Genomic DNA, 24,340 nt, shown 5'->3' with positions numbered 1-24,340 from the left:
ATCCTATCTCAAAATAAAAAATTAAAAACAGAGGAATGTGGCTTCATGTGAAAGCCTGTATTTAATGCCCACTACCACCAAAATACTAGTAATGGTAATGATTATAAAGTATTACTACTTAATGCAGTGAGTTCTTGATTTCTAAAATTTCTAGTTTTTTAGAGAACAGTCTATAATAGTACTCTTAATCCTGAAAAGCCACTTAGGACAGTGTATTTACCATTGCTATTTTCACATTGTCTCTGACATGCATCCGATCAGCATCCTTCTCAGGAACTGGATCTGAGCTGTCCAAGTATGCCAATAAGCCTGGTGGCTAAAAACAACAAATAAAAACAAAACACAAAATCCATTCTCAAAACAACTGAACAAAAGAAATTTCAGCCATTAAGGGTAACGTTTCTCATGTGTTAGTCTTTTCCATAAATACCTTTCTAATTATCAACAAAAAGTGTTTTTAACCGTGTTAATAACATGATTAAATTTCATTAGATAGTACAAAACTTTTCCAGTTTTTCAACTTACCAAAATGCGTTTCAACAAGTTTGTTGCAGTTGCATTATCAGCTGTCCAGAGTCCCACTAAATGTCTACTTAGCTGTCTGAAAAAAGCAGACGTTGAGAAAGGTTTGCTGCTGTATCTCAGCTAGAACAGAAAGGAATTTTTAAGAACAAAATATCATATAAGAAATATGGCTACGGTAAAAAAAATTTCTGATGTTAAAAATTACTAAATATTAGTATTTTAATGTGGAGAGATTTTGAGATGACAATTCAAATATTAAAATTTTGGAATGTTCACCAAATCGAAGTGCTTTTCTCATAGCTGCACTAATTTTCAGTGAACTAGAATAGGAACAAGTAGATTTCTTATCCATTTAAAGAAAGCAAAAACATCACAAAGCAATTGGATTTGATAATATAATTAATTTGTGTAACATTTACATTAATTCTGAACAAAGGCGAAAGTCAACAATTGTATGTTCTAAGAAAACCTTTCTTGACAAGATCAGAGGCTAAATATTTTCAGTTTTAGAGTACAGACAAAAACCTGAAAGCACGTATAGCAAATTATTCTACTTAAAAGCTAAACGTATATTTTGGTTTAAAATGAAAAACCTAAGATCCATTTCAAATTTGTGGGTTAGTTATTAATCTTAACCACTTGAAAATTACTGCCCATACAATGAAAGCTCCTCGTCAGCAGGAACTCTTAACGCTGACTGTTCTAGACTTTGATGAACTTCAAACATTTGCTGTAAGAGGGTCATAAGAGAAATAACTGAACAACTACCCACAGATTTATATATGTCACATTCTTAAAAGAATAAAATTTAGTAGCAAAACCCAAACTGTACTTTGTTTTCTCCAAATTAAAATGCTTCCAGTAAACACATCAGTAAACTGATCACAGTAGGGAATTAAACTGATTAACTATGATAAAGACAACCATATCAAGCAGACATCTAGCAGAATGTAATAAAGTAAGAGAGCAAATAATATCTAATGAGAGATGGATTCTACCGCTGCTAACACAGTACAAAAGAAAACCACCTTCCTCATTATTTCTGTCCTCTCAGGTAATACAGAAAAGTACTTCTGTGGCTAACATTTACAATGAGGAATTTATAATATTAAAACAAAGAGAATGTAAGTCAACAATTTATGCTATTTCAAAAGTCAAAGACAACTCAATATATTTGTAATGCTCATTGTTTTTTGTAAGATCACAATATGAATGCTTATGATAGCTCAGTCACAGACCACAAAACACAAAAGTTAAAGGACTAGAATTTATGTAGATTGGAGTAAAGGGATAGATTTGTATTTCCTTACATTTGAATAATTCCTGGAAGAAAGATGATGCTTTACCAAAAGGGAAAAAGTTTTATAAAAAATCGAAGCCTAGCTGATGCTGAAAACGTGTTTAGCCTTTTTTTAAAATAGCTAACTGACCAAAGGTATTTAAAAATTAAAGGTTCCCACGTGGAGTTAATATGCACACAAGATGGTCACAGGAAACAGGAGAAAAGGCCTGGACATGAATAGGTGCTCTTTCCTATGTTCGAGTGCCGTGAATATGGTGAGTCTGATAAGTCAGTAGGATTAATAAAGGAACAGTACCTATCCCTCACATCAAATTATCTATAGGCAGCATCATCATCATTGGAGCACAACTCTCTTACAGGAATAGAAAAAAATAGGTGGATCAAAGGGAAATGAAACATTTGCGTAATCCAAACACCTATTCACTTTGTTTTATGTGGTATCTAAATTGATTCTCTAAATAACAAGTTAATTTACAGCAAATGAAATTAAACAACCTACCTATTTGTAAGCATCCTCTGATCTGAACTTATTGTAAACATCGCAGTGTGCAAATGTCGAGGCAAGGCACCTTCACTTAGGGCAAGCTCCTGCATTTTTGTAGCAATTTCTTTGTCACCTTCCTTTGGAAAAAGGGTAAGATGATCCCTAAGGCAGCAATCTAAAACAAGCTATCCCCACTTTAAAAAACTAATTTTACAACTTGAAATAAGACTGCTATCCATTACAGAATAAAAAATGTAAAATGCAACTTCTAATTATACAAAAGTAACAGTGGGGTAATAGTACAGTTGATTTTTAAGATAGTATTTGACTTTGGCATGAGGTTTAAAAGTTTCCAGACAAAGTTTTCTTATGAATTATGATTTACTAAATTTAATATTAAATTAGGTTCATTTCCATGTTCTGTATCAGTCTACAAAATAAAAAGGTGACTCAGGGAAATCAGCAATTCCTATAGAAGGCATTTGCAAATCTGGCTTGCTCTTGTTAATAACTACATACTCATTTTTATGGTGAACAAAAAATTTTTTAAAGATTATTTGACATGAGAGTGGTTTTTAAATTCTGATTTTATTTTGCTTCTAAATAGGACTACTAATCAAAGGTTATTAAAGAACTACAAATTAAGCACCATGATATTTAAGACAATCTGTTGGAAAGAAAAAGATGTTTATGTTAATGAAAAAAATTTTATCAAATGAGTAGGTACAGAAATATGCACATAGTGTATCTTTACATAAATTAACCCCTATGGGTGGGGTACAGCTATTTGTGATATACTATTTGTTCCTCTTATTTTTTTCTGTACATAAAAATTTTTCTCCATGGAGCACATACAGCTTTTACAATCAAGAAAAATAAGACACTTTCTATTATTTAAGTACTATAATAGTCTTTTTTGCAGACATTAGCTCTAATTGCTAGGTATAAATATAACATGTACCTGGTATCTGAAGACAAGTCATCATTTTGGTTAGACTTGATGACACATATTTGTGTACACAATGAATACATGGTAAATACTGTAGGAAGTGTAACATATTGGTCAAGAGTACATTTTTATGTGGTCTTATAGTCCTGTCTTTGGTTACCATAAGCTATTTAAAAGTCAAAGATGTAACGCTTAATTTTAGAAGGTAAAACTGAGCACACAATCCTTTAGCTAGAGGGTAAAAATGAGCCTTTACTAGTTTATGTGCACTGAAAAATGCCAAAAACAAAAAACCCACCTTTGATATTTCAACCAGTTCAATGCCTGTATCTTGTTTGTTTAACAGATACTTCAGGGCATACTAACTGCTTGTTATTTTGCTTTGAGCTATATTTGATACACCAAAAAAAAAAAAAAAATAAAGCTGAGTTTTTGGTATAAACAGAATACTCACATTTTATCTATACTGCTACTATAACAGCAAAAGAATTCAAAAGTTGTTTAGGTTGGTGTCATTACAAACACTGCAGTATGGAGTTCATATTCATAACCATGATGTTATCTTTATTTTAAAAAGTCAGAGTAAACTATAAGACAAAATATCTTTATGACCTATACTATGTCAAGTCCTGATATCTAGAGCTTGACCAGAAATGCACTTTAGTATAAGGAACTTCTAGTAGTCATTATGACTTGATATTGCATTTCTATGAACTACATTAATATTTTTATATATAATCTCAGTACCTTAAGATTTCAATGCTTTCATCATTCCCCAAAGAAATAGCAAGAGAAAAAATAAATGCTAACTTCATTTTTTAAAGGAAGATAAACTAAAATTTACTTGCTCTATATTTAATAAAAAACTCTTATTATTAAACATTATTTCTGCAAGTTAAAAAATTTATCAATGAAAATTTAAAATTATTTTCCTTAGAGTATTCCATGTTTCTCATAAAAGAATGAAAGGTAATTAAAACAGTCAAAAAAGTTTAAAATTTCAACATTGTATTCTCACCTCTATTATAGCCTTCATAACCAACCCAGCTCCCTTTATAATTGCCATGGAAGGATGCTTTAAAATAAAGCAGAAAAAGTATCAGTGAATAAAACATTTTTTTCCAACACATTTACTTTTTACTCTTAAGCAGAATACAGTTTTATGCAAGATTATGTGTCATGGAAAAGGATATTACCTCAAAGCCAGATCAGAGTGTGCATAATATTTTAGGTGGTCTTATAGTACAGCTTTACAGACAAGAGATTTGCAAAGAAAAAGAGCTTATATTAACAGGAAACAGGTGGCACATAATTACTTTTAGAATGATACTGTTTGAATGACCACCTGATAAATAAATGACAAAAGTATAAAAATTTATATACAAATATATTTATAAAATAAACACTGTAGTATTATATGAAATAACACATTTTCCATTAATAGCCTAGCTAAAACTCATCTTATTCATAAATCTGTGAAGAAAAAGGAATTTTGGGTGTACCACAGAAAAAAAGAGTTTTTCACTACATTCAAGATGGCAAAGAGCAGGAAAGTAGTCAAAACTGCAGTCAATCTCCATCAGTGGGACTCTGTATCACACACCAAGAAACCTGTAGGCTAAAATGCCTTAATGCCACAATGACTTATGTTACATGTGTCACTACAATGGATTCACACACATGGTATTTTTTTCAAAAGCTGGCCCAGATGGAGGAGTATGGCTCAGTGAGAGAGAGAGAGAGTTTGCCACATGTAAGGCCATGGCAAGCCCAGCACTGCAAAAAACAAAAACACAACCTGGCTTCAAAAGTAATTCTCTTTAATAATTACGGAATAAGAAAAGCATGAGGTTTTACCTGGAAAAGTTTAAAGAGAGTTCTTCCATTGGAGGCTACCATCTCTAGTAGCATATCAAACTGCTGCCCTTCAGTTGTCTCACTATATGGAGCACAGAGGGCAAAGGTAAGGAAGTCCAAGAGTGAACTAATAACTAGGGCACCGGTCCCATGGTCCTGAAACGAGCAACATGCTGCCTTAAGGACTCAGAGACAGGGAACTTTAATTAAACCACAGCAGTCACATGTTCCTTTCTCCTATTCTCTATGTCCAACATAAACACTCAATTTCTCAATATGAAGATCAACTTCTGATGATTCTAAAGTCATACTTCCTTTGCTAAAGTACGAACAAATCCATTGTCAAAAGAAACATAATTAAATTTCAGCCAAATTTCAGAATAACTGAGACTTCTCAAATGTGTATATTAAATAAGGTATTTATTTGAATAAAAAAGAAAAAACTTTTGCTTACACTCAAAAACTGGTAATTTCTTCATTTTCTTTAGATGTTTTAGAATGTCCACCTCCAAAACTGCTACCAATGACTTAGGGACTGGTAATCATTTAATGTAAAATTTGACTTAATGTTTTTTCAGAAGTTTATTTCACAATGACATTTTTTTAAAAAAGAGAATAAAAATTCTGGAATATTACTACAAAAATCTAACAGGTTTACCACATATTATTCCCAAATCAATGGCTATAGTACTGAAACAAAGTAATTTATTACAAAGTATTTTATCACTAGCATTAAAAACAGTCTACATGTATTTCAAGAGTATCTTTCAATAATGGTATTTCCCATGAAGAAATGTTTAGTTACAACTTACCACATGGGAATTAAATTTCTCCAATAAGTTTTCCAGAAACTTCTTTGAAGAGAGAAGAGAAGCTTTGTTTAACTGTTCTTGCCTTAAGTCATAGTCATCATGCATGGGCTAGTGATTAAAAATAATAATTCACATAAGCAGTGCCAAGTGTCGGCATTACAAAAAAATCATTTGTAAAGAGTATTCATTACACACAGAAAAAATAAAAACCATAGTCTTTAAAAGTTAAAAGCAGAAAGGAAATTCATGATAAGATAAGCATCAAGAATTGGTTTCTCTTGAGTTTTATCAGATTTCATGGATAATCTGCCTGACAAGTAACTGGACATATTACTAAATAAGATACTCTTTAAAAAGTCACAGACTCCCTTATTAAAGGGCAATCATGGCTGGGGATTTAGCTCAGTGGCACAGGTAAGCATAAGGTCATGCATGAGTTTGATCCCTGTTATCAAAAAAAAAAAAAAAAAAAAAAAAAAGGCAAACAGTGCTACCTTCAAAAATTTAAATTGAAATGATAAAGCTCAACATTTAAAAGCAAGTATCAAAGTTAGTAACATAATGCTTTATCAAGGTGATTATCTTTTGACTGTTGGGTTAACTGGGTATAAAAGCATTCCAACATGATGGTTAAAAATAGTTTAGATGCCAATTTTTTTATTTTTGGTACCGGGGATTGAACTCACAACCTAGTGCTTGCCAAGCAGGCACTTACACCACTGAGCTAAATCCCCAGCCCCTCAGATCCTAATTTAATACTGACTATAACTGGGAGACTATAGGCAAGGTTATTTTCTCTAAGTTTTATTCACCTCAGCCGTAAAACAGTATTAACAGAAATTTTCTCCTAGGACTAATGTGAGGCTTAAACAAGATGAATTTTCTCCTAGGACTAATGTGAGGCTTAAACATGTAAAATTCACAACAGTACTTAATATGTAATAAGGACTCAATGTGTTCTAGTTATCGCAGTAATTCTTTAATGAAGTATCTGTAGTAAAGATAACAGATAAACTTTAATTCACTTTTGCAAATACAAGGTTTTAGTACACATGAAACAGATAAATCAGAAACTGAAAAGATTCACTGAACATCTGTCTTTCCTCCCACACGGACATCACCAACTTAGATCGCTACTTCAATAGTTACTAAAGAGGCCTTCTCCAGTCCCTGTCACTGACAGCATCTCAGCACCGATTTCTAACATAATTTGATATACTTGCTTCCAAGTGTCTTTATTATCTACCTACCACAGTGGGCTTTCTGCCAGTGAATTCTGACCATGTTCTGCTTCTCTGCTGAAAAATCTCCCAGTTATTCCTTAGTAGAGATAGAACTTTAGCCCGTTTGATTGAAAGGCATTTTAATGACTGTCTCTGTATACATCTTTAGCTGTCACAATTACCACCCCATGTAAACTAATTATCTGTTGCTTCTTAAACATGCCTTTGTGTATACTGTTTCCTGTCACAAGGAGGCTTTTTTAGAATTGAAAGATACCTCACCATCCTTTAAGATTCAGGTCAAATTATAAAATCTTCTAGAAAAACTAGGAATCTTTCATCATACTTGCACAATCACATGAAAATTAAGAACAACTTCTTAGTAATCCTATGCCACTACTGTTTTCTATTATATGCAATATGCCTATCTTACCAGACTGACAGCAGTTTGCAGGAAAAAAGGCATTGTGTCTTAACATTTCTGTATATCTAGCACATCGAACTGTCTGGTATACAGGATGTACTGAACATTACCTGAACAAACAGGTGATTATGAGAGCAGTGTGGGAAATGCAGAAGCACAGACTTTATTAGTAAAATGAAAATCATGACTTGTGAAAACTGAAACCTCCAGTTAATTTAAGAGAATCATTTCCTTAAGAAAATTACTACTTACACACATAAGGGCACAAAGCATATCAACGGCTGCATGGATGACTCCATTGTTGCTTCTCTTGAGTGCTTTTACTACTTTCACTCCTAGACGCTCCCGAAACCTTTTGGAACAAAAACCAACCATATAATAGCAATAACAAAACATCTGTTGTTATTTTATTATTAAAATAGGCTATCCTAAATTCCCATTGAAGTATAGTAGTAATTACATTATTTTGACCCACATCTCTTCAATCACTTTTTAAGATTAACCAAAGACAAAGAGTCAGTGATATTACTACTGTGTAGGGATCTATAACCCATTAGATCTGCTTATCTTCCTTTTTCATTTTACCTTTTTTCATGAAGAAAAACTACCAAACCACCATATAAAATGTATCAGGACTAGTCAGACATAAAGATATATTATATATACATTGTTTTCTGTGTTAGAGTTGTTCAAGACCTCTAAGAGAAACTAAATTCACAAAATAACTTACTTTGGAAGCTGAGTGAAGGCCAGAAAACCAGCTTTGGAAGCTACAAGCCTCCTCACAGCCTGGAACTGACTCTCAAGTTCTGAATTTGAAGAAACAACATCTCCCTCTTGGGATAATAGTGCTGTTATGGCATTATTGATCAGTTTCTCTTTGTTTTCTGAGAAGAGACCCTGGGTGAAGGAAGAGTATTTCAGAAAAGTTTCCATATCAAAAGCTAACGCCAATAAAAAAATGATGATATAAAATTTATCTTACATCCTGTGTCACTGCATGAAGAACTCCACTGTATGAAATATTAGCGTTGAACCGGAATACAGCATCTGCAAAGTTGCCATCTGTAAGATGAAAAGGTTGAAAAGCTTTAGAGGTCTGCATTTCTAATTCTTGAATTTTATCGAGCAGATGGATGAGAATGTAATTACATTAAAATCAACACTTACTTGGCGGAGCAGCTAAGAACCTGAGATGAAGGCTCTCCACTTCCTCTTCCACAGGCATGCTGAGTAATCCCCATCGCTGGCCTTTCTGGGTGGGTGTCATTTTTACACAAACATCTCTATTACCAGAGGCTCTTACTCCATCTAGCAAACTTGCTAACAAGGAATCTCTAAACAAAGTCAGAAGTAAAAAGGTGTCAGGATTGATAGTTAAGGGAAATTCTGATTCAGAATGCAACATAAGCTGTTTAGTAGTAACCTGCTTCAGGATGCACTGTAGTACAATAAGTAGCAGAGCTTTAAAACAAATTCTGCAGTTTAAACAATACTGCTTCACCTTGCTTTTTCATGTTCTTGTATTTAATGCTTTTTGTCTTGTTACAAGATCATCTTTAACAGCCAGCTTTCCTTGGGTCTAACATGGAAATCACAAAATTCACCCAGTTAAAATATTTAACAAATTTTAATAATTTTTTTTTTAATTTTTTGAGACAGTGACTCACTACATAGTTCAGGCTGTCCTCAAAATTGCAGCAATCCTCCTGCCTCAGCCTCTCCAGTGCTGGGATTCTAGGCACACACCACCATGCTCGGCAACAAATTTTAATAAATTTATGCAACTGTAAATCATCACAATCCAGCTTTAATAAACTTCCTTCACCACAAACTTTCCTTGGGCCTATTTGCAAAAAAACAAAACCTCTTCAGTCCCAGGTAATCACTAATATGCTGTTTCTACAATTTGTTCTTAAATTCCATAAAACAGAATTATCTAATATGTAGTCTTACATGTCTTGCTTAATATATTCTATTGCTTCTGATCACCCAAGTTGTGGCATATACTAACAGCACAGCCCTTTAAATTCCTGAGTTGGAGTCTACCGTTACAGACATACAAAATTTTGTCTACCCATTCATAAAATTTTGAATATATAGATTACTTCTAGTTTTTGGCTATTATGAAATACTAATATTCACATGCAAGTGCTTCTGTGAACATATTTTTATTTCTCTTAGGTAAACAGCTAGTAGAAGAATAGAGGAGTCACGTGGTAAGCACATATTTAACTTTTTAAGAAACTGCTATTTTTCAAAGTGGTTTTCTTTTTAACAAAAATGTAAGAGTTCTAGCTTCTCCTTGTCAACATGTGGCACTGGCAGTTTTTTTAAGTTAGCTATTTTAGTGGATCTGTGATTTTTTTATTTCCCTGATAATTCGTAAGTTTTCCATCTTTATTATTAATATATCTTCTTTAGAGAGGTCTCTATTTGAATCTTTTGCCCATTAACTAGCTAGTTGTTTTTTGGTGTTGAATTGTAAGAGTTCTTTATATATTATTAGTCTTCGATCAGGTTGCATTTTAGAAATATTCTCTCCTATGCAATCCTAGAACTGGGGAGGCTGAGGGAGGAGGATTGCCATGAGTTTGGGGGCAAGACTGGGTTACATAAGAGATTTCAAGGTCAGCCTGCACTATATAGTGAGACTCTTTCTCAAAAAAAAAAAAAAAAAACCTCTCCCCATCCTACTTCATCTTTTTCTTAATGTTCTCCATGTTCCTCAATCTGATGAAATCTAATTGATCAACTTTTTCTTTTTTTGAACTGTTTTTGGTATTTTATCCAAGAAATCATTTCTCAACCCAAGTCACAAACAAGTTGCTTTACAAACCACATATAAGTATCAGTTTTGGGGGATAATGGCACATTCTTCCTAGGGCTACCATCAAGATTAAATAGGACAGTGTATAGAAGGTACTTCAAAAACTGACTGAGACATGCAAAACTGATCATTGAGATCCTTCTTTTAAGACTTCTGTATTTTTTTTAAAAGCTATTCTCTTCCCTTAAAATAAGCAAAGGAAAAAAATATATAACCTTTTCTTTAAATTTCCTGTTTAAATTATCCTAAAAGGACTAAGATAAGAAAAGTTACTATTTCATACTACAGGAAGATAAAGTAGGAAGGGGAAAGGGAAAGGGAAGAAAAAGAGATGGGGGGGGGGAGAATCTCAATTAGGATAATACAGTATGTAGTGGCAAAATATGCCAGAACTATGTGGACTAAATTTAAAAACTAATCTCAGTCCAACTCAAATACAATAGCATGAAAGAACTATCTAGAATTTAAGAATTGCCACACTCACAACAGCTTAGTACACAAAGGGAAATACAGGTATGTGCAGCAGAACACCAATTACATATGTGGACCTCACAGAAGCTTATGAGCTATAACAGCTCCCAGGTTTTCACAGGAATGACTATGTCACAGTATAAAAAAGTATTCTAGAAAAATTGCTAACTGGACTACAATATAAATGTATAATTTCAGTGTATTTATATTAGGGGGATGTGTTGCTACCTGAACAACTTAATGCAAGAGGTGTTATTTTAAAACTTTTCCAGCATTAGTTATAGAAATTCACTTTATTTTCATCATTTCATTTAAAATCAAATCACCATTTTTATAACTTTAGGAATTTGAAAACTGAAGATCCTTTTAATTATGCAGCAATGTCTTCCCAAGATAAATAATTTTCAAAGTTATCTAGTGAAGATCTTTTTCTTCTCTAATCAAGCAATTTGCCTTGTACAGGTTAAGATTTCAAAAGCTGAATGAATTAAAAATAATAATACCTTTCTGTTGAAGAGTATTTTCGAACTTGTCCTTTTATAAATTCAATGGTAAAAAGTTGAGGATTTTCTGTGTCACATACCAATGCAAATACCTATTGAAAACAAAAATAAGTTTAGTTTTATCGTACCATTTATTTTACAAAGCCAGTATTTAAAATAAAAGCATAACTTTGTTTACAATATCTTTCAATTTTTCTTTTCTTTTTTTTTTCCTGTAGTCCTGGAGGTCAAAATCACAGTCTTATTCATGCTAGGCCAACAGTGCATTCCTACCCCTTCACATTAATTACTGACTCTTCTATTCTTTATGTACTTAGAAAGTAACGTTTGCAATCTTCAGAGTTCTAAGATCAATAAAGAGAAATGTGTTAAGAATTAAGTACAGATTCTGTATATTTTCCAGTAAGAATGAGTAAATATTAAAATAGAAAGTATTCAAACTTATCAATATGAAGAAATCTCATATAAACTAGTGCTGAAACTTACTTCTCCCAAAGGCTTTAATGTTGCAATATTATATGTTGCTGGATCTCGTTCTACTAGACAAGTCTCTGTAAGTGCTAGAACTCTTTTCACAGGTTCCTTCAAATACACAAGGAAATGAGAACTATTAGAACATTACTAATGAAGCTGTCAAAATGAGAAGAACAGATTCTTGTCTTACCGTGTGTCTAGGTGATATTTTTTGGACCACAAATTCTGCTAAAGATGTGATGGATTCATCAGTGCTATACTTCCCAAAGCGAAGATTTAAATATTGCTCAAATTCTAAAGGTTCTTTCCTGATCCTCAATGAAATACCTATGTAGTTGCCAGCATGGTCAATTGCACTTTTGATTATTTCTTCTCTTTGCTCTGATGCAAATAAATGCTGCAGAAATTTTAAAATTTAAAAAGACAAATGTTTGTGAAACAACTAAAATGTGACTAAATTAAGTTATACAAAAGATTAAATTAGCAATCTAGGGGGGAAAAAAGTAGAAGCTATCACAAGTAAGTAAGTAGTGTACTGTAACTGAAAAGGTTACTAAATTGAAACCATTCAAAAGTTGGGATGTGAGGCTTTGCACTTGACTTACTCTCACTGAATAGAAATTATCTCAAATATATGTACTTCTGGGGCTGGGGATTTAACTCAGCGGCATAAGCACCTGCTTTGCAAGCAGGCAGTCGTGAGTTTGACCCCCGGTACCGATAAAAAAAAAAACTATATATATAGTTCTAACAGTGGCCCACTGAATTCCAGCCAAGCTAGTGGATTGGACAGGTACTGTTTCAACCAAAGCAGGACCGATTTGTTGTATTTCCTTACAAGATTAGGTCGAAGAATGTTTAACAGTTGATCAGACATTGCCTCACTGATGTCACAAAACCACCTCCAGGGTTGTATTTACAAATACAAAGATAAGGTGCATACTGCTATTTGCATTTGGTGCAAAGAGGCTAGAAATGCTAAAGGTCCAGGAAAGGGCAGAATACAAGTACTCCATGCAAGTGTCCTTCCCAGAAGGCCAATAGCTTCCTTACTAAGATACACTGTATTACACAGATCATGCATAAAAACATTTTTATTCTATTTCTACCAGTTCATCACAGTAACTATTGATGCAGAAGGTTAAGGAATCTGTTTGGTATCATATTTGTAGTGAACTCACTCGCTTTACCTAGTCTTTTAAAAGAGAATATACAGTGTTCTCTGTAACAGCACATATAGTAAAAAGAGAATATACAGCTGTCCCTCAGTTTCTGTAAGGACATGGCTTTCAGGACCCCCTCATGGATACCAAAATGTACAAGTATTCAAGTCCCTTACATAAAATGCTATAATAGGGGCTGGGGATTTAGCTCAGCGGCATAAGCGCCTGCCTTGCAAGCAGGCAGTTGTGAGTTCGATCCCTGGTACCGATAAAAACGAAAAAGACAAAAAAAAAAAAAAAATGTGGAAAAAAAAATAAAATGCTATAATATTTGCACATAACTTACATATGTTTTTAAACATATACTTTAAACACATATAATACTAATTACTTGTAATACACATACAATTACTTATAATACTAATATACTACAAATGTATGAATGGTTGTTATACTATGTTGTTTAGGGAATAACGAGATAGAAACAAAGGTCTATACATGCTTAATAAGGATGCAACTTCTCTAAACACTGTTTATTCAAAGTTGGCTGAATCCACAGATACAGAGACCTGACTGTGAGCAATAAAAAGTGTTGGCAATAAGAAGGGCATCAAATAATCCTCTTCCTCAGTGTTCACTTTATTGTCCCCATTACATGGCTTGGTTGAATTACTGTGATACAATTCTGGTGTTAGAACCTGAAAGCCACATTCCTGTAATCTGGCACGTTTTCCACCAAGAGGTTAATAACTGCAAATTTCTCCTGTCCAAGAGCCTTTGGAAAATACCAGGACAACATCCTTTAGGCTGAATTAGAGTGAAAAAGAAAACAAAGTTTTTTCTTTGAGTTCTCATCTTTTGAGCCGAAACCCAGAGGTAAGAGAATGTCTCTTTGCATGTCCCTAGATGGGGGAAATTAGAATGGTATCAATCAAGTGAGGAAAAAGTGAACTCTCCTGCAGAAACAGATCTATACATCTGAAAAAAAAATTACATTGTCTCAACCAGAATATCTAATGCCTCCCTAACCTCACCTTTTTGCTTATTTCCCTTTGGCTACTAGTACTCTTATATATCTAAAAAGTTCTAAGCCTGCTTGGCTCTGATGTCCACAGAAGAGTATTTTATCAACAAAATCCTAAATCTTAGGGTTGTATTCTCAGGTCACTAAAGTAGCTATAGGAATTAAAATTCTCAAGAGGAAGGAATTTTATAAATAAGGTCAATCTAGTTGATTTAGAGAATCTCTACACTGCTTAAATTTGAGATGTGGTGTTTATTTTATTAAGAAAGACAGGATATTTCAAAAATTAGTCATCTATAGTTCAGCTTCTAATACTGATTAAAATCAGAGTCACAGCATTTTGCTATACTCCACAGTTTACTTATAATTGAGAAAACAAGACAAAAATGCAATGAAGTACATGTCAGGTTTTGATGAACACTAATATCTCATGTTATGAATAGCTTGACAAGAACACTCTTCGTGAAAATAAAAAAAAAAGAGATTTTACATTACTTTCTTCAAAGAAAGCTTAGAGACTTTCACGTAAGACATTAATACTAGTGAAAACAGTAAGTACAACCAACACTGACTGAAGACTACTAAGCCACTATGTAAAGCATTTTATATAAACTAGCTTATCCAATCTTCACACACAAAAAAATACGATGTACACATTGCTCCCTTCATTTTGGCGAACAACAAATGGGATCAAGTTCAGATATCTTTGACACCAAAGCCTGGATTCATAATACCATAGGGTTCACATGAAATTTCAAAATGAAGTCTAACAACTCTGCTTTTCTTCAAAAAAATGGTTACATCCTTTTAAAAATGTATTTTAAGAAATAATACTTACCAATCTACTAAACCCTCCATAAAGTATACAGAATCCTCCTTGATAATCTGAGAGATCTACAAAGCCTTCAATATTTCTATAGTCATAGGAACACAGTACTCTGTTGGTTGCAGGATTAATTTGGTCAAAGCCTCCAGGAGTTACTTCTAATATGACAGGTTTTCTTGTATCACTCCAGTGATGCTTATAGCAGTTATACCTCTAGAGAGAAACAGTATACTTTTAAGTTTGTATTTAAGATAACTATAAAATAGTTTCACCTATTATCCAAATGCTTTAACACTTAGCTGGAGGTAGAGGGGACATTTAATTAAGAATGCTCACTCTAGCTGGGAAGTAGCTCAGTGGTAGATCACTTGCCTAGTATCCACAAAGCCCAGCACCACCAAAAAAGAAGGTTCAATTCCAAGCACCACCAAAAAAGAAAACCACAACAAAAACAACAAAACACAAACTGAAGACAATATGTCCTTTCTCAGTAAAGAGCAAAGATTTGGGGTTACAATATTTTGTTTAAAAATGTTACGCCACTCTTATGTAAATCAAAAGAAAGAGAGAAATGAAACCAGGGATAGTAGTACCACTCACTCAGGAGGCTGAGGTAAGAATTTGAGACCAGCTTGGGCATCACAGCGGGACTCACATTAAAACAACAAAAAGAAAAAAGAAAAAAAAAACCCTGAACAGAAACGTTTTCTGAAAGTGTTTTATTAGGAAACAGATGTCAACTTTTGACAAAGTGTTCTTTTCATCCATGATACCAAAGACTGCAGTGGCATTTCAGGAAAGTTATAATATTCCATCAGAACAGACCAGTTCCATACATTAATATGTATTGCTTTTGCATACTAGGGGGGAAAAACATAATTGTGAAGCCCTTAGCATTTTTTAATCAAATCACAGAAAAGTTATCTTTGAGTTTTGTTCACATGAACAAGTAAAACTCTATTTAGATGATAACATTTCCTTTTATGAATTAAAGTGGCCAAATATTAAATGATTAGAATGATCATTTAGATGTGTATCTAGATACACAGACTGATGGGCTGATTGACTGATTTATGCATCCAGTTCAGGGGATTAAACTTAGGGCCTTTGCACTGATCTACATCCCAGATCCTATTTTTAATTTTTGTGACTGGTCTCACTAAGTCCTGAAATTTCTCAGGTTGAACTCAGACTTTTGATCCTTCTACCTCCATCTCCCAGAGTGCTGGGATTACAGGTGTTTGTCACCACCATGTCTGGCTTCTACTTTTATCACTAAAAAGAAAAAAAAAAAAAAAAGGTGATATAGAAGAAAATAAATTGAAAGGAAATGTGAGGCAGAAAAAGGCAAGGATTACAAAGAGTCTGGTATGAAATGACTATCCATCCATAAGAGGAATCTACAGTAAATTATATTAATTCTTAAGTTAAAAATAAATTGGTTTCTCAAAAATACAACTATTTCTGATACTAAATTTAGAAACTCTCTTCTAGGTATTCAGCAAAACAAGGTGTTAATAAATAAACACCTCATAAACATCCCCAAACTAAACTCAGCAATGACATTCATAGGATTATATCACATCAAGTCACCTCAGCATCACTGATCCTTGGTGACATACAGAATACAGTTCCATAAAAAATTTCTAAAGACAAAAGGGACTGCATTAGCCAAGAATATATATATATAGACTGCCTTATCACTTGTTGGAATGGGAGCACATGATAGGTCATAAAAATAGTAGTGTTTTTCAAACTATACTTGTTTGCATGCCCTAAACCATTCCAAACAAAATTGTCTACTCCTCCCAGCTGGTAATCAGCTCCTGTTAATGAGATACACTGATGACAACCTACCACTACATTTGAGGACTGTAGGGGCCAAACCTCAAGGACTCTGACAGTCTGATTTAGACTCTGATTGAAGAGTCTGTCACAAATGAATGCCACAGGCCACATTTAACTCATGTAAGAGTAGTCATGTCATCACAGATTGTAGTATGTAGGGGTAGAACCTAAAGTTTTTGGGGGGAGGTAAAGGTGCCACTTCGAGTTTTTTACTCCTGCTTTATGATTAGGTGAAATATCCTTCAATCTTCTAAAAATACTGTTTCTATCTCAAAGTGTGAAAACTATTGACTCATTTAGAGATATAAAGGGAAGCTTAGAAACAAAATCTATAGCATGCTTTTCCATAGATGAGACATCAGAAAACTCATAATTATTTATAATAAATTATAATAAGGATATCAAAGTTAAGATTTATAGAAAGCTGATGACTTATCAGGAAAAAGAAACCAGGATCTTGCCATTAAAATATTTTAAATGGCTTGTGGGCAGTCAAGCAACTGCTAGAGTTGAAATTAGTGAGGCTTTGGGATACTAAAATAAGCAACAGAATATCAAAAACAAAGGATGAGGGTTTAACATGCTCCTGCTGGCTTGAACCCCTCATAGTACATGAATGTCTGTCCAACTGAGTGGCCTGTACGACTGGTGGTAGTAGTAGTACAGTCATGCATGGAGCAGTCAGGCATGTACTGTACCATCAGTGGTTCAAGCTGCCTGGCAAGACATACAAATTAGGGTTTTGTCATGAATGTGTTAAGAGAGGGGAATGGTTTTGCCAGCGTATTAGAATTTAGTTCCTGCTTTCTGCCAAAAGCCAGGGCTTTGAATAGTACTGTAAATTTAGGCAACATTTTGTTCCTAATATAAACCTAACACCTGCTCATGCTAAGACATACAATATTTCAATTGAGTCGAAAAAACATTTATTCCCATTCCTCCTTCTTGAAAGTTTCTGATTTAGTTTTAAATGCTACTGTAACATGATGCAGAGAAGGCTTGGGAACCTTAAGATTCCAACAATTAACTGAGTTCTCCAAAGCTTTCAGGGAACCACACCAAGTTTTAGTACAAGCCAGATTCAATGCAAGGACAAGTAGTAAGAGTTTCAATACACCTAAACCTAAAAACTTTAAAGCTTTTGCAATAAGAATCTCCTACACCAAACAATAATGACTTGTTCCAACAAGTATTATCACCAGTATGATACCTATTAGTATTTCTGCTAGACTATGGAATACGGATCATCTGAATGATTAGCACTACATTTAATGGGCCAGTTTTTGTTGCTGTTCTTGTTTTGTTTCCCTGATGCTTTTCCCCTTGTGTTAAAATTTTAAAACTACTTATTTGAGGTTCCTGATAAAACTACATTTATCTATCACATGATATTAAGAAACATTTGAAATTATATTTCTCTTTTCCCTGAGCTTTACCACAATAGAAAGAGCAAGTTTCCAAGTGATTTCTACAATAAAGGGTAACATTTAAACAAATAAAATAATGTATTAATAATTTAAAAATACTTACCCTTCCTGTGATCTTTCCCTCTGAAAAATCAGTTCGAAATCTCTGAAAGAAAAAAACATGATCAGTTTATGACAACAGATTGGTAAAGAAGACTCTGGGATCAGCTCTCTGCCTAAAAGAAGTAAAAATAACAAACTGATTAACTTGCAAAGCGATACCCATAAGATTTCCATGTTAAAATTTAAAGAATCACTGATAAACTATGTAAATTTATTTCAATTTACTGAAATAAGTAAATATGTTGGTTATTGTGATTCATTTGTATGAATAGTATATTTATATCTGGATAATAATTATTCAAATTTAAGCAAGTAACTCAATTCAGTCGTTTTATAGATGCTCTATTATTTTTATTAGTATAAAAACTGGTGAAAGTGATTAGATCCTTTTGCGCCACCAGCAGTACAAGCTGTCCAATGGGACAGTCATGCACATACCACCACTGATTCAAGCCAAGAGGAATGTGTTGAATATAGTGCTTTGTCCCATATGTGCACTTTAAAAGGCTAATAAATTATTGAATGAAAGGAATTTTTCAGTCTTCCTATTAGAGAAGAGACAGTTTCACAATGTGAAGTTAAAAGATTGTAAGAGAAAGTAAGCATTGTGAATATAGCAATGGAACATTAATGTCTTAATGTAACTAAGTCACTTAAAAACCTGAAGAGAGAAATTTAGTTCATGAAGATAGAGTATTTCTTACCAATGCTTCTGTAAGAAGTTCTGTTCTGTGCTCTGTAGAAAACTTTAAAGTTTCTGATTTTTTCCCGCTGCCTTTACGAAATGTGAGGTTGAACTCTGTCCCTTGTCCTTTTCCAACAGGGCTAATGCTGCAAATATCTCCGTAAGGCCACTAAGAAAAAGAAATGTATTCTTTCAATTAATTGCTTTGATATAGTAAAATGCAAAAGTAATTTTTATTACTGGAATTTCATACTGTGGTTAAATGAGAAAAATTTTGCAAAATACTGGAGATCTACAAAGTATTGTAACAATTCTTTAATTCATAAAGGTTTTTTAGTTATCAGAGATAATAAAAATCTTACCAGTGTTCCATTATTAATGGCTAACATTAAGCTAAGACAACTAAAAGTGAAAATTAAGGACTAACATTTTATGATTACTTGTAAATCCACTGAAAAAAGGATTCTATAAAACATGCCTAATTTGAAATTAAACTAGGAAATCTTTAAATATGTTTAGTTACATAGTCTTGCCTTTATAAACAAGTAAGCTTATTTCTATGACAAGTATCTTATACCAATTATACGTGTGACATAACTAAAATACGCCTATACTAGTAATAGTATTAAAAATTTAATGATTTTACTAACTTTACATAAATGAGATGGCCACCACACAAGTAATATGCCAGAAAGTTATATCACTGAGAGCCTAGAAATAATCGTAGCCCTTTGTCCATCTGTTTATTTTTGGTCCTAAGCACAATATATTATATGAAAGCATATTAATCTTAGATTTGATATTTCTGTCCTAAAGCATCAATTTCACACCAGGGGTAATGGGCCATATCCTACCTTTTAGAATTCAAGGATGGTTCATACAAACACCTGACAGTGTCTAACGTAATTACCTGATTTGTTACTTCTAAGGTATTGGGATTGTATGTAGTAATTGCATGGGTTCCAACTGAAAAGACACGCTTGTACCTAGAAAGAAACACAAGTACTTAAATTGATTTTGTTTCAAACAAACAAAAAAGTTTACACAAGAACATTTCGATAAATAGAAATATGTTAGCTGACTAGTAATGATTAAATATAGCTTAGTTTCATATCCTCACATATTTTTACGTTCTGAAATTAAAGCCCACACATCACTACTCAGTGTACTATGAAGAATTGATTCCTATGTAGGAAAGTATGATCTGGGTTGGGGATATAGCTCAGCGGTACAGCGCCTCCCTGGCAAATGCAAGGTCCTGAGTTTGATTTCTGGTACCAAAAAAGAAAACAAAACAAAACAAAAAAAGCATGATCTATGCAAGCAACCTTTTGATAAGCATGCAATTTTCACTTTACTACCTGTAAGTAACACATCTGAACAATAAAAGCCATTTGGGTATCAGTAATCCTTCTGAACAGGGAGGAATTTATAATAATAAAAGTGGAAACAATTAGAATAACATTGGTAACTGAAGAATTAGTTTTCTGGACATAAAATATTAAAATGGGTAAAACATTACCAAGTGTAAGAAAACAAAATAACACAATTCACAATGTCATACACAGAAGAAAAAAATACAGTGTACAACTATGATGATAAATTTGATTGTTAAGCATAAATCAGACACAGCCTGGAGGTGGAGTAGCATACCTCTATCCTAGCATTCAGAAAGCTTAGGCAGGAGGGTAGTTCTGAGTGTGAGGCTAACCTGGACTGCATAGTGAAACCCTGTCTCACAACACATGCACACACTCGTGTGCTTGCAGGCACGCACACAGAATCACTACATAGAAAAACTATTTTTAAAAAGCTGCAAAGAATTATTCTCCAAAAGAGTACAGGTTCCAACAATTTTAAGGGAGAAGAAACCTTAGAGGACCAGATAACATCCATGTTTAATTGTTCTCGAACAGAATAGACTTAGTTCTTTTAATGTGAAAAGAAAATAAAAATAATTAGTAATAAGCAGTATATTAAAATAATACACTATGAGCAAGGAAAAAAGTTCATTTTAGGAAGTGCTCAATATATAGATATCCCTCACTTAGTGGCAGAGTTTCGTTCCTGTGACTAGGTCTTTAAATGAATTGGTCATTAAATGAGGAATTGTATATTGCATACACTTTACATATTCTGAAGAAATGATCAAAGGAAATTCCAACTTGATGACTTTGTTTTTATCTGCATAACTATTATATGTAGTGCTGTATGGTATAACAATATAAAACTACAATAATACTGTACAGTTCAATAAGCAAAAATTATATATAATGTATAAATGTATATGTATAAATGAGTATATTGTAACCATAAACAGGCACTCAGGCTCTATAAACAAGATGTACATAACTGCAAACACACAAAAAATGAGCTGTTAAGTCCAAGCAGCAGGTCATAAATCTAAACAACACGCTTTGGTAATAAGTGTGAAGAGTAGTTAACCACATAGGTCATTAAGAGGCATATCTTTATAAACTTTTTTAATGATCAAAAATGGATGTTAAATGTTTTCCTACTTTGAAATAATATGCTAAAATACTGTAATTACCTTTAACCAAGTCATATCAAACTCAAAGGGTAGCACCCAAAAGTACTGCCATTAAGATTGAAATCTTACCTTTTTTTTCTATTGTTCATTTTTTCTATCAGTATATTATATAATAAAAAAAAACTGTTGGTTACTTCCATTTGGGCAAAAGGAAAATTGTAGATAATTCTTACCATGCAGTATTGAAAAAATAGTGCTATATTATGAAAAATTTCCCCTAATTTCACATGTTTAAAATGAAATGGGAAACTAAACAGAACAGAAGCACTTCCTTCTCATAAAAAAACTCATTATCTTTCTAAAGCAAGGTGGGAACATTAGTGAGGTAGGCAAGGATTTATCTCAACCACTAAAAAGTCACAAAACTTCACAGGCTTAACCAATTAACAGAAACCAAAACAAAACAGTAAGATCTTGTTCAGATCAGTACTTTACTTAAAAGACAACATGATGATACCAAATGTTCAATAGATATGTAAATTCACAAATTTCTCAGAATCACTTTGAAAGTCAAAAATGAGACTATTCATAATCTTGAAATAAAAATGAATAATTCATTTGTTTTCTTTTGCTTCAGTCATATATAAGGAATACTAAGTTCTCAGTTCTCATCACTTCTTTAAACAGAGATAAGACTTCTGATATTGTGGGTTGATTAATTTTTAAATAACTTTCTACTAAAAGCTGTTTGAGATAATTAAAAAAAAGAAATGCTTGAAGTGTTTCAAATATTAACTGTTGTTTGTATAGTCCTTAAGAGGTTACCAATTTAAAAACATCTCACTTCTATGCCTTCTGAATTTTTCTTCTGAAATCCCTACTAATGACTTTTATTGTTTCTTTTTAACAGATGAACATAAAAACTGTGCATATTAATAGATTCCATGTGATGTTTCTATACATATATACATTGTGGAAAGCTCAAATCCGGTTAAACATACCTATGTCCTCAAAAATTTTATCTTCTCTTTATCATTTCTGCTAGTTTAAACTTTGGGTAGAGGGTTGCTGGAATTAAGCAACAAGACCCCCCCTATCTAGGCAAATGGTTTACCACTGAGCTACTCCCTAAAGCTTCCAGAACTACTTACTCCTATTAAACTGTAAGTACCTGCTGATCAACCTTTCCAATTCCTCCTTTACCATTCCTCCTCCCCCACTCTGGTAACCACCACTCTATTTTTAACTGCTGTAGGCTATCATTTTACTGTCAGCTGTTTCCTTTGATGTTTAGAGGCTTTTTAGTTTGAGATAGTCCAGTCTGTCTATTCTTACTTTCACTTCCTCTATTTTTGAGTTATTGCTCAAAACACCTCTACTCATTCTAATACCCTAAAACATTTCCCACTATTATCTAGTGGTTTCATGTCAGGTTCTACAACATATCAATCTTTAATCTGGGTTTGTAAGTGGTAAAAACAGATTCTAGTCTTTTTTCTTTTTGCTTGTGGATATCTAATTTTCCCAGCAGTATTTATTGAAAATGCTGTTCTTTCTCTAACGCACAATCTTAAAATCAGAAGGCTGCAAACAGATGGGTTTACTTCCAGGCTTTCTATTCTGTTTCACTGTTGAGTTTTATATGTATGTGCACTAAGGATATTTGCTGCAGTGTTTTTGCTTTTTTTCCCCTTTTTGTTATGCCCTCCTTACCATCTTTTCATACAACTCATCTAGAAGAGTGCCATCCTAAAGAACTTTCTGATATGATGGCAACATTCTAGATTTCATTGCCCAATAAAGTACTCAGGAGCCACAGGAAGCTACTAAGTACTTGAAATGTGACAAAAGCAACTAAATTTTACATTAAATTTAATTATGTTACATTTAAATAGCCACATGAGGTTAGTGGCTATTATATCTGAATTGGAGCACATTCTAAATCCCACAACAAAAGAAGGCTGGAGTTACGCACATTTATATAAAGTACTGTCATGACTAGTAAACTCAGTTACCTTTCAAATACTGAGCTCTCAAGGTTTTCAAAGAAATTCATAACAGGAAACCTGAACTATCTTCATCTTCCTTCCCAGTTCCCTTCCTTTCTTCCCCAAGCATTTTCCATTCCTCTCCTCTTGTAAGATTCACAGAGGTGCATGTCTTCTTTATCTTTATTAATTATTTATTTACTTACTCTATCTTTTTCAGAGTGTTGCTATGCAGTTCAGGCTGGCCTTGAGCTCACTTTGTAGCCCAGGCTGGTCTCAAACTTGCAAAGCTCCTCCTGCCTCAGCCTTCTGAATGCTGGGATTACAGGCATGGGCCACCACACCAGGCTTCTTTATCTTTAAAACATTAGCTACTACCATAGTTCCAACACTGATTGTAGTAGATGCTAAATAAATGTCAAAGAGCTAAAAAAAAAAAAAAAAACCCAATCTATCCAGTTATATGTCATGCATTCAAAACTATGACCCATTAGTTTATCATCATTAAAGCAGAATGTAAATCATATAGCAAAATTTTATATAGAAAAATTAATTTTATGTGATATATGCAAAGAAAATATGCAATTATAAATCATAATAACTGAACTTGCTCTTCTATGGGCTGAGACAAATGATGGATAATTCTTAAAAATCGTAACACTAAAATAAGTTCTGATTTACAAATAATCATATAAAATTACAAAAGAAAATGACCGAGGTAAACAGAATTCATATGAAATTTATGATAAATGCCAAATATATAATGTGAAAAAAAATGAATGCAAATACTTTTCTCTCCAAGCAAAAAAATATTCATTATTGATTTGAAGTATGACATTTGCTTTCTTTTTTATTCAGGCACTTAAAATTTACAGTATCACTAAATGTCTATAAGGAATAGAAACTTCCTACTTACCAAGTTTACACAATT

General features: G+C 33.1%; 1 protein-coding gene across 4 annotated transcripts in view; it reads right to left on the bottom strand.

Moving 5' to 3' along the window:
• Dnajc13 (DnaJ heat shock protein family (Hsp40) member C13) overlaps positions 1-24,340 on the bottom strand; it is a 132,189-nt gene that overhangs the window by 70,147 nt on the left and 37,702 nt on the right. For all 4 annotated transcript variants that reach the window (XR_010047570.1, XM_063248998.1, XM_063249000.1 and 1 more), the window contains exons 3-19: positions 19,841-19,916; positions 18,950-19,099; positions 18,247-18,288; positions 14,881-15,081; positions 12,046-12,252; positions 11,868-11,963; positions 11,382-11,473; positions 8,748-8,914; positions 8,563-8,642; positions 8,308-8,477; positions 7,830-7,929; positions 5,931-6,038; positions 5,119-5,274; positions 4,280-4,336; positions 2,328-2,449; positions 526-601; positions 221-316 (exon numbers count right to left, since the gene is read on the bottom strand). Coding sequence is in view for 3 of the 4 variants with exons in the window: in XM_063248998.1 (XP_063105068.1) it covers positions 221-316; positions 526-601; positions 2,328-2,449; positions 4,280-4,336; positions 5,119-5,274; positions 5,931-6,038; positions 7,830-7,929; positions 8,308-8,477; positions 8,563-8,642; positions 8,748-8,914; positions 11,382-11,473; positions 11,868-11,963; positions 12,046-12,252; positions 14,881-15,081; positions 18,247-18,288; positions 18,950-19,099; positions 19,841-19,916 (1,996 nt within the window). In the remaining variant the exon portion in view is untranslated. The remainder of the gene's footprint in view (positions 1-220; positions 317-525; positions 602-2,327; positions 2,450-4,279; positions 4,337-5,118; positions 5,275-5,930; positions 6,039-7,829; positions 7,930-8,307; positions 8,478-8,562; positions 8,643-8,747; positions 8,915-11,381; positions 11,474-11,867; positions 11,964-12,045; positions 12,253-14,880; positions 15,082-18,246; positions 18,289-18,949; positions 19,100-19,840; positions 19,917-24,340) is intronic.

This window comes from Cavia porcellus, unplaced genomic scaffold (assembly GCF_034190915.1).
Source record: "Cavia porcellus strain 051 isolate PalLab524CR breed Dunkin Hartley unplaced genomic scaffold, mCavPor4.1 scaffold_5, whole genome shotgun sequence".
Classification (NCBI taxonomy): Eukaryota; Metazoa; Chordata; class Mammalia; order Rodentia; family Caviidae; genus Cavia; species Cavia porcellus.
Note: the sequence above shows the minus strand (reverse complement) of the source record. Positions and strands in the feature narration are given on the sequence as shown.